The sequence below is a fragment of the Emydura macquarii genome, unplaced genomic scaffold (assembly GCF_026122565.2).
Source record: "Emydura macquarii macquarii isolate MOO-44397 ecotype Brisbane River unplaced genomic scaffold, CSIRO-AGI_Emac_v2 contig_2768, whole genome shotgun sequence".
In the NCBI taxonomy this organism is placed as follows: Eukaryota; Metazoa; Chordata; order Testudines; family Chelidae; genus Emydura; species Emydura macquarii.
Window position 1 is genome coordinate 46,403,042 of NW_027132905.1, and position 8,914 is coordinate 46,411,955.

Genomic DNA, 8,914 nt, shown 5'->3' on the forward strand with positions numbered 1-8,914 from the left:
TGGGGAGCGACTGAGACGCAGCCTCATCCCAACTCGAGCAAAACGCTGCTGGCACGGCGGCAGGGCCCAGCCTGCGAAAGCTCTTCCTTGGCAAGACGAGCCCTGTGATGCAGGCCAAGGTGTCTCCTCGTGGGCACTCAAGGTTTGCACAGCTAGAGCCCAGTGCAGGTCTCCTGCTCTGCAGAGCAGCCAGCCATAGGGACCGGTGGCATTTTTGCAGAGGACAAGAAACTGTGATGCAACTGGGAGGAGTCAGCAATTGAGCGGTGCTTGCAGGGCCCTGTGCAACATCCTTAGTTTGACAAAGGAGCGTGGGGGTGCAGCCAGGAGCCTCTTGTCTCCACTGAAGAGTAGCCAAGGCCAAGGGATGCTGACTGGTGCAGTGCAAAGGGGATGGCAGAGAGGCTAGAGCTGTTACAGGGTGGGCAGCCATGTAGAACAGGCACCAGGGCACTGTTTACAACACATGCCTTTTATACTCCCCACAGGCCAGCGGGAGGAGACACCGGTTCGACTGCATGGGGCTTAGAGATCCTCCAACGGGAGGCATTAGGACAAGCAGTTTTAGAGCATCCATCCCTACCAAGGAAACACACTGACCCACTGCGATGTCACCTTAACCACCAGCACAGATTGTTTCACTGATACAAGGGAGGGACAGTCGTGGGGCGGTTGCACTGAGCGGACACGGACAGTCCAGAGGCAGCATGGAGTTCTTTTAATGAATAACGGAGAGGCAGAGCCCGAGTCTTGGGACCCAGGTCACGGAGAGAACAAATTACACATCCACTGATCTTGGGAGCAACAATACAAATCATGATACGCCTCCCAGGGGCCAGCCAAGAGCCGGGCCTGCGTCTTCTGCTCACGGCTAAAAGGCAGAGGCCTTTCGGAGAGTTTGGCTCCCCTGCCATCCTTCATCGCTGCTATCCACCAGGCGCAATGGCTCTACGGTGCTGATATAAAGCACCTACCGCTGTATTGAGGAACCTGCCTTGGAACCGATCCGAAAGCAAGGATTAAAAAAACAGGAGTCACCCTGTTAGTGCCTCAGCACTTCGTTTCCAACCATTTTTTAAAAAAAAGCTACTAGACTTTGCAGCCAGCTGAGTAGCTGGCCCCGTAATACTGCTACTCCAGTGGGACTAGAGACCTACTGTGAATGGCAACAGAGGATATGAATTGTGACTTCCCCAAGGAAGCAGTGGAGCTGGGAGTTCAGGCCTGTTACCAGTTACAATCTCCCAGCTGCAGGGAGCTCTCCACGGAGGAGAGAGCATGCTACCTCCCTGCTTCTACTCTCTTCCCTGTGTTTAAGACTGAGTTAATAAACCTTCTGGACTCTTCCCAAGTTACAGAAGCTTGCTAGGCAGACATACATGTCGGTTATAAATACACCACGTGATCGGGGGTCAGGATGGGGAGAGGAGAAAGACATCTTACATTCCCAATACTGGAAAGAAGGGCGTTGACCCCAAGCAACAAGTAGTTCTGAGAGTCTCAGCTGGCTCATGCCCTGCCATCTTTAAAGCATTATCAGCAGGAATGTTGGCTGGCAAAGGGCCAAATCCCTGGCCAGGAGGAAGAGTCGGCAGCCTACTGAGAAAGTCCCCACGCTGCATCGCTGAAAGTCTCAGGGTCCAACTCAAGGGGGGGAAGCAGCTTCTCAGCCTTTCACAGGTCACTCAAAGCCTGGAGACACCCAAGAGAGAAAAGGTCAGTTAATTGTCTAGAGAAATGACAGACCTGCTTAGAGTCTTACCAGACAAGGGCAGGGGCTGGTATTCCTAGGCACACGCATTTTACATTACAATGCCAGGAGCTTTTTAGCTTTGGCAATTCCTCTAACACCCCGAGCAGGTCTCTTTTCTGCTGCTCCACCTTTCCCAGCCAGGGCTTAGGCATCACTGGAACATGGATGGGTCACAGGGGGTGATGTAAAACATAGACAAATCCTTCAGCATGCACAAAGAACTCCAAAGCCCATCTCAGAACAACACCGCTGCCGCTCTCCACCAGTCCTCTGGTTTGCTGCAGGCCCCGCATTACCCAGACCCTTTGTGTGGCTTCTCTAATGAAGTCTATTCTAGTGACTCTCGGGACCCACCGGGGGATTTAAAGCCTGCCCAGGGTTAGGTTCAGGTTAGCTCTCTGTAGTACTCTCCTCCTATGTGTGTGCACTGACAAGCTGTGTTCAATCAGCCCCTGAACTGCCAGAGATGAGAGACGCCAGCTCGAGGGGCAATTCTAAACTGAAGATAGGACTCCACAGACCGCTCTGAGCGTGCTGGCCTGCCCTGCCTGCTCCACACCTCACCCAGAGCAGCCAGCACACAGATCTCCACGCTGCTAACGCGGCAGACCTTACAGTCCCATATCAGATCCCTGGAATTAATCAGGGGCAGCCCTTAGCTAGGGTCCCACAAGCAGGATCTGAGCACTCCCTCTCCCTCGCCAAGAAGCAGCCTTGTACTTCTAACGAAGGCCTGGCACCAACAGCAGAGCCACAGAACAGCTGCCCAGAGGGCCTGAGAGGGAACCCTCAGTCCCAGGCAAGCGGCTGTAGGCCACTCCACAGAAAGGCGGGTTCTCTCCAGCCTTTGGGAGTGTGTGTGGGGGAAACGAGGGGGGTCAGCTTCACTTACTTTCCGCGCAAACTCAGGCAGGACGAAAGCTGCCTGGTGGATGTCAGAGTTGTAGTATTTCAGGTTCATCTTCTCCACTTGCTGCTGTGATAGCTGCTGCACAGGTTCCCGGAAATTTGTGCTCTGCAAAGAGGAAGCACTCCTGCACTCGGTGTTTGTGTAACCGGACAGAGGGGGCTGCGTGCTGGGAGCAGCTGGCAAGAACACGCACCAGCATGCATTTTTTTTTTTTTTTTTAAATGACATTTTCCACCCTGGGAACACAAGCCCTGCATGGCAACGGCCTCTTAGGGTCTGAAGTCTACCAACCCGGCTCGCATGACTAGCTCGTATTCATGGGCTGAAGTCAGTGAGATTAACTTCCACGACTAGGGACCATCTGCATGAGCCCTGTGCCAACCAAAGCTTTCATACCATGCCTGAGGATCAAGCTGCTCACTCATGGCAGAATCCGCATCTGTGTTCGGTGCGGCATTGCGAACACCGCCAGTGCCCTGATAACTGCCGCAGAAAAACGCAGCTGGCATCCTGAACCCGCAGGAGAGCCAGCCGTGTGCTTCAACACGTCAGAGAGGGGAAGTCAGGGGATTGGAGACGGCATACACAGCCTTCCACTCCTAGTGCACTGCTTCAAATCCAGTCCAGTTCTGAACATCCAGGGATTGGTTGGTGACCTGCATGCACCGAGTTCGGTGGGTCTCAATCTGGTTCCTAGTGGTGCCCTCATCTCAACGCCAGCACTACCAGAGGTCAAAGCCCGAATGGGCTGTTGAAACATTCCTTGGCGTGGCCCCTCCAGGTCAGGCCTGGGGCTCTTTGATGGGGAGCCGGCACTGCTGCTGCTAGGGCTATACCAGCTCAGTGAGAGCTGCACGCTATTTCCCTGCCTCTCACACTTGGGCACAGTGGGCACCAGGACACTTGGTTACGCGAGCCAGTCAATTCTGCCCCAATGACAAGTGCTGGGCAAGCATGGCTGCAGCTTCTAGACCCTGACTAGCACACACGAACCCAGAGGAGACACTCTGGCTCCTGGGAAGATGAGTCTAGGTGCCACAAGTAAATCCTTCTGGAGTTAGTCAGGGGCGCAGCACAGAGGCAGATGCTACTCACCAATGGGCTTCCTGGTCTTTCAGAAACAAAGACATGGCCAATGCTACTAACTGAGCCGAGCCTGCTCCATGTAACCCCCCACCCCACAATGACCCAGGAGGCTGCAGGGAGACGGCAGGTGGGGGGACAGCCGACACTCACTGGGTTCTTACTACACAGCATGAAGCCGATCTGCCCGCTGGGATACGTAGGGATGGTGCAGTAAGCATATTCCACCACAGGGAACAGAGACTTGCAGAACTGCCGCATCTCCTTAATGAGATCCAGGTGCAGCCACTGGCACTCACCTGGGCAGGTAACAGGAAGAGAAGGGAGGTTAGAACAGACAATGGCCACCTTTAGTGCTCTGAGCGGAGAGGTTTCAGGTTAAGGCTGGTTTTAATGAAGACCAAGGCCTGGTCTACACCTAAGTTTTACCGACACAGCTGCATCGGGACGGGCTGTGACTTTTCCACTGGCATAGCTAGGCTGGCAAAAGTCGAAGTGTAGACGTGGTGCAAAGACTATTGGAAGTGCAAGGCCAGACGCAGACATGGCTATGGGGAAGGACATTTTTAAGCATTAGATCATACCACAGATCCCAAGTTTGGGTTGCTGCTGCATCTGCTACTGATATTTGTGTCTGGGATATATGCAAGACACAGAACAGCAGGCACAAGGGGAGAAGATCCTCAGATCCAGATTGATTGTTTGTTATAACCCTCTGTTACAGTAGGATCCTGGTATACCCAGCCTCACCTGTCTGAGCTTCCCTATTTACCTAGTCTGGGACTTGGGACACCTGCGCCAAATTCCCTGCTTCATCTCACAGACTTTCTGTGACCTTGGGCAAGTCACTTAGCTTCTCTGTGCCTCAGTTGCCCACCTGCCCCCCGTCTGGTCTCACCTTGGCAGCAGAGGATCCCATCCTCTCGCAGAGCTGTCTTCATCAGCTGGTAGTAGGATTCTTTGAACAAGCTCTCCGCGGGACCTGGGGGTAGGATGTCACAGAAATGCTTCAGGGGCCATGAAAATCCCTTTGTGCATCTAGGGCGTGCCATCGCTGGGCTCTGGAAGAGACCAGAGCTTTGCTCTGTCCGGGGTTCTAGACACTCAGGTTTGGTACCAGGCAAAAATCAATTGATTCAGAAAAGGTTTAGAATTGTTTTTTAATATAACACAGACGATTACTAGAGGTGAACTAGGGTCGTGCAGGCTGGGATGTTCGGATGTGGGGTTCTGGTCGGGCCCATCTCTAGCACAGTAGAACCACCCCAGTTTTCTCTTTGCTAGTCAGCCAACTTAACACTTCTCGCAAAAATAAAACTCTAGTGAACCCCCCCCACTGCTTGGCAGATTCAAGGGAAGAAGATAATTCATCGGCAAAGGCCATTGGGGTTAGGAGAGTTTGTCTATCAAGATCAGACAGTAGTAGCTGAAAGAATCTCCTGCTAAGTGAATCAGGAGAGCAGAACATCCCTACAAGGCATGTGTCCTTCACCTCCCCACCCCACAAAAAAGGTGGCAGTGTTCCAAACTGGAGCAGAGCACAAAATTAAATGGTCAAACCCGAAGCTGCATTGTGTACTCTCTTGAAGAGAGGAAAGATGGTCCAGTGGCTAGGGAGGGGTCTAGCTGGGGATCCAGGGACAATTCAATTTCATCTGCCACACACGCCACTGGACCTTCAGCGCATCACTCTGGCGACAGATTTTTAGAATTATTTAGGTGCCTAATTCCCATTGATTTCCGTGCCCAGCTGTGCAGCAGTAGCAGTTTAAGTGTAGACCTACTGCTGAATAGGTAGGGAGGGCTGGCAATCAGTAGTACTTCTCAGACTCCAGAATCAACTAGTTACTAGAAGGGATAATTGGATCACCTCCCAGACCTGGAGCACAGAGCCCTGGAAAGGGAAGCAAGATGGTTGGCTAGAGGCCTGGCTCCTATGCTGGCAAAGAAATAATTTTCAGATGCAGTTTCATCCCCCCCCAGCTATAGAGACAAGGAAGGAGACGTTCCAGCAGCTCCATGATTTGCATCTGAAGCTCCACCCAGATCATTCCCCATCAAGGGAGCGGTTTCTTTGGGCTGGGAGAGAAAATTCTCTTTATTCTTCACAGAAGCCCGGGCCTGCTCCGCACTGCTTCAATAAGGTGGTTAGAATGGAGGAGGAGGACAGGCAACAGGGAGGGAGGGACAGCGTGGTTGGATGAAACCTACCCCACCCTCCCCTTTCCTCTGGATTCTCACCCATGGGGTCGGAGGAGTCTGTGATAATCACATCAAAGGCTTCTTGGTTCTGTTTCATGAACTCAAAGCCGTCCCCGACATGCAAGGTCAGCTTGGGGCTGGAATACCCCACCGCCATCCCCGGGAGGTATTTCTTCGATACCTGAATCACATCCTGCAACAGACAGTACAAAGCACACACAGTGCTGCAGCTCACCATGCAGCCAAGCTGATCAATGGTTGAGTCATTTCCTTCCGCACCCTCAGCTCAGACCCACTTCACACCAGCCCTTTGAGAGCAGTCTGTTTCCAGCAACGTAACCTAGCGCACAGCCTTTCCTATGGCCCCTGAGTTCAGCAACATTCTTGCACACTCGGTGCCAAACCTAAAGAACTCGAAATTTTCAAAAGTGCCCTGAAGAACTGAAAGGATCGGATTACACAGACCTGACTGCTCCTCTCTCCCCCACTCCCCGCGGAGATCACCATCTGCAGAGGCAGATCCCAACCAACGCCACAATTTTTTTTAAGCACTGAAAATTGCCAGTGTGGTTTTACCAGGAAAGACATTCCCATCCCTGCCCTGGAGCCCTTACTCCCCTGTGCAAATTTCCTTGTCTACGCCTCTCTGCACCAGGCTGAGGAGAACATCCTGTCCCTAGTTGAGCAGTTCTCTCTTTCCGGTGAGAAATCACGTCCTGTCCCCTAACCACTAGAATCTTTATGGCTTGCAGAGATGTGAGACAATGTGAGTGTCGGCTGTTCTGAGCCACTCCTTGTGCTCAGTGGCAGTCACGGTCTCTATTCAAGCCAAGGCACACTCAACCAGCATCAGCACTTGGTTTGTTAGGGAGGTTGGGAATGGAATTTGGGCTTAGTTCTCATTCCTCACACAGCTCTTATTCCCCAGCAGGATGGTGACAGTTTTTGAAATTAACACCAATGTGAACTGACCAGCGAAGGAAGGACAGACCCACCTACTAGCAGAAGCAGAAGGCCCTGTAGGAAGAGACCTAGTTCCTGCCTTCAGCTGCAGGACACCAACTCAGCAATGACCTAACAGAAGGACAAGACTCCTTCCATTGGAGGATGAGTGCTGTCCCCTGTCAGGGGAAGAAAAAGGGTACTTCACAAAGCCAGAAGAATTTCCTTTCTCTGGAGCTCAGCCTGGAGATCCTCCACCTGGACTGGATTAGCCTCGAAGGGCCTCCCCGGCTGTGCATGTGGAAGAAGCCACAGGAAGGAGCCAGGCTGCTGCTATGCAGGCCTGTGGAGCTGGGACTATCGCTGCCATGCCAACATGGCAACGAAAGCGCCGTCTTTAGGGTCAGTAGCAGCACTAAGCCGATATTTTGAAGCACCTCTACCACTCGCTCTGCAGCTTGCACAGCCGATTGAAACATCAGCCCCACCTCAAGCATTATCTACCTCATCAATTTCACACTGCACCACGGACTCCACAGATGGGTGCTTGACCACTTCTCGTAACACTCCCCCATCGCCACCACCAATAATTAGCACCTGAGAGAGGAAAAAACGGAAGAGTCAGCTTGGTGGAGGCAGGCTGGAAGGTTCATAGCAAGGTCTGGATCAAGAGAGTTAGCCCTGAAAACCCAGCCTCAATATTTCCAGGGCTCTGCCCCTGACGTAGGACAAGGACATTAGGATCTCCCAACTCCACATGGGAGCTGTGAGGATTGCTTGTGAGCTGCTTTGCCATCCCCAGGTGAAAGTGCGACAGAAGCGCAGAGCGCTGTACTTGCATTGATGGGTCACGTACTCAGCCCTTGGGATCAACGCAAAACGGGACGCCCGTCATTTCAGGGCTACCCCTAAAACGGTCGGGCGGCACAAACCAGCCGGCGTCGGCCGAGCGGCAGTGGAGTACCTTGCGGGGGTGTGGGTGGCTGCAGAGAGGTAGGTTGGCGATCATCTCCTGGTAGGAGAACTCATCTCTCTCCGTGCACTGGATCACCCCGTCCAGCACCAGCACGTTCCCGTAAGTCTTACTGCGAAGGCGAGAGAAAGGAAAAGGGTTCTCAGAGCAGCACCCCGAGGAGACGCTTGCGCTGGCAGGACGGGCCAGGGCCCTGGTTAAGCACAGACCCGCTCCGGTGCCCCGGGGTGCTTGTAAAGAGTCACCCCCTCCCTCACTCCCTGACCCCCCGCTGCTCGGGTCCCGTGTGGCCTCAGGGCCAGCTCCGCCCGGGATCCCCTTGGCCAGCACCCAGGGGCTGGGACCCCCGAGCCCGCCCCAGCTGGGGGACGGTCCCAGCCGCTCCCCCGCCACAGCAGCGCCGGGAAGGCGACCGGGGTCCAGCCGGCTCAGACAGCGGCGGGCCCCAGGACAGCGACTCTCCCGCTCGCCGGCGCCGCTCCCTGCCGGCGGTGATGGGGAGGCAGGTCCACGCCTCGCCGCCCAGCCCAGCCCGGCCCCCGGCCCGGCCCAGCCCAGCCCCCGCGGCCCCGGCCCGGCCCGGCACCTCCGGAAGACCAGGATCTCCTGGTAGCGGGAGCGCTGCTGGTGCAGCAGCTCCTCCACCTGCAGGGACATGGCCTGGCCCGGCCACAGGCTGCAGGTCTCCCGGAACCAGCCCTCGCGGATGGCCCCGGCCGCCGCCCCGGGCTCCATGCCGGCCGGGCCCCACAGGCCGCGCCAGCCACCGCAGCGCGGGCACCTGCCCTGCCGCGGCCAGCACACCGCCGCCTCAGCCGAACTTGATAGCTGGTGCCCCGGGCGGGGGGGGGGAGGGGGAGAGGGGACCGGCTGGCCCACGGCCGCCAGCAGCCAATCGGGACCAAGCACCCGCCCTTTTCGTGACCTTCCAGGTTTCCATTGGTTGGCGGTATCCGGGCGCAGCCTCTATTGGCGGCTCTAGCGGGCGAGCCTTGCGCGGTACGGCGCTAACAGCGAGCTAGCAGGGTAGGGTGGCCGGCTCCAACAAGTC

General features: G+C 55.1%; 1 protein-coding gene across 1 annotated transcript; it reads right to left on the reverse strand.

The window, feature by feature from the left end:
- Positions 1 to 695: 695 nt before the first annotated feature.
- SRM (spermidine synthase) lies at positions 696 to 8,689 on the reverse strand. The gene is made up of 8 exons (XM_067567410.1): positions 8,450 to 8,689; positions 7,855 to 7,975; positions 7,395 to 7,487; positions 5,988 to 6,141; positions 4,645 to 4,728; positions 3,900 to 4,045; positions 2,646 to 2,768; positions 696 to 1,692 (listed from the first exon to the last, which is right to left on the reverse strand). Exons 1-8 carry the CDS (start codon positions 8,596 to 8,598, stop codon positions 1,675 to 1,677), a joined length of 888 nt encoding a protein of 295 aa, XP_067423511.1. The 5' UTR covers positions 8,599 to 8,689; the 3' UTR covers positions 696 to 1,674.
- Between the last annotated feature and the right edge of the window lie 225 nt (positions 8,690 to 8,914).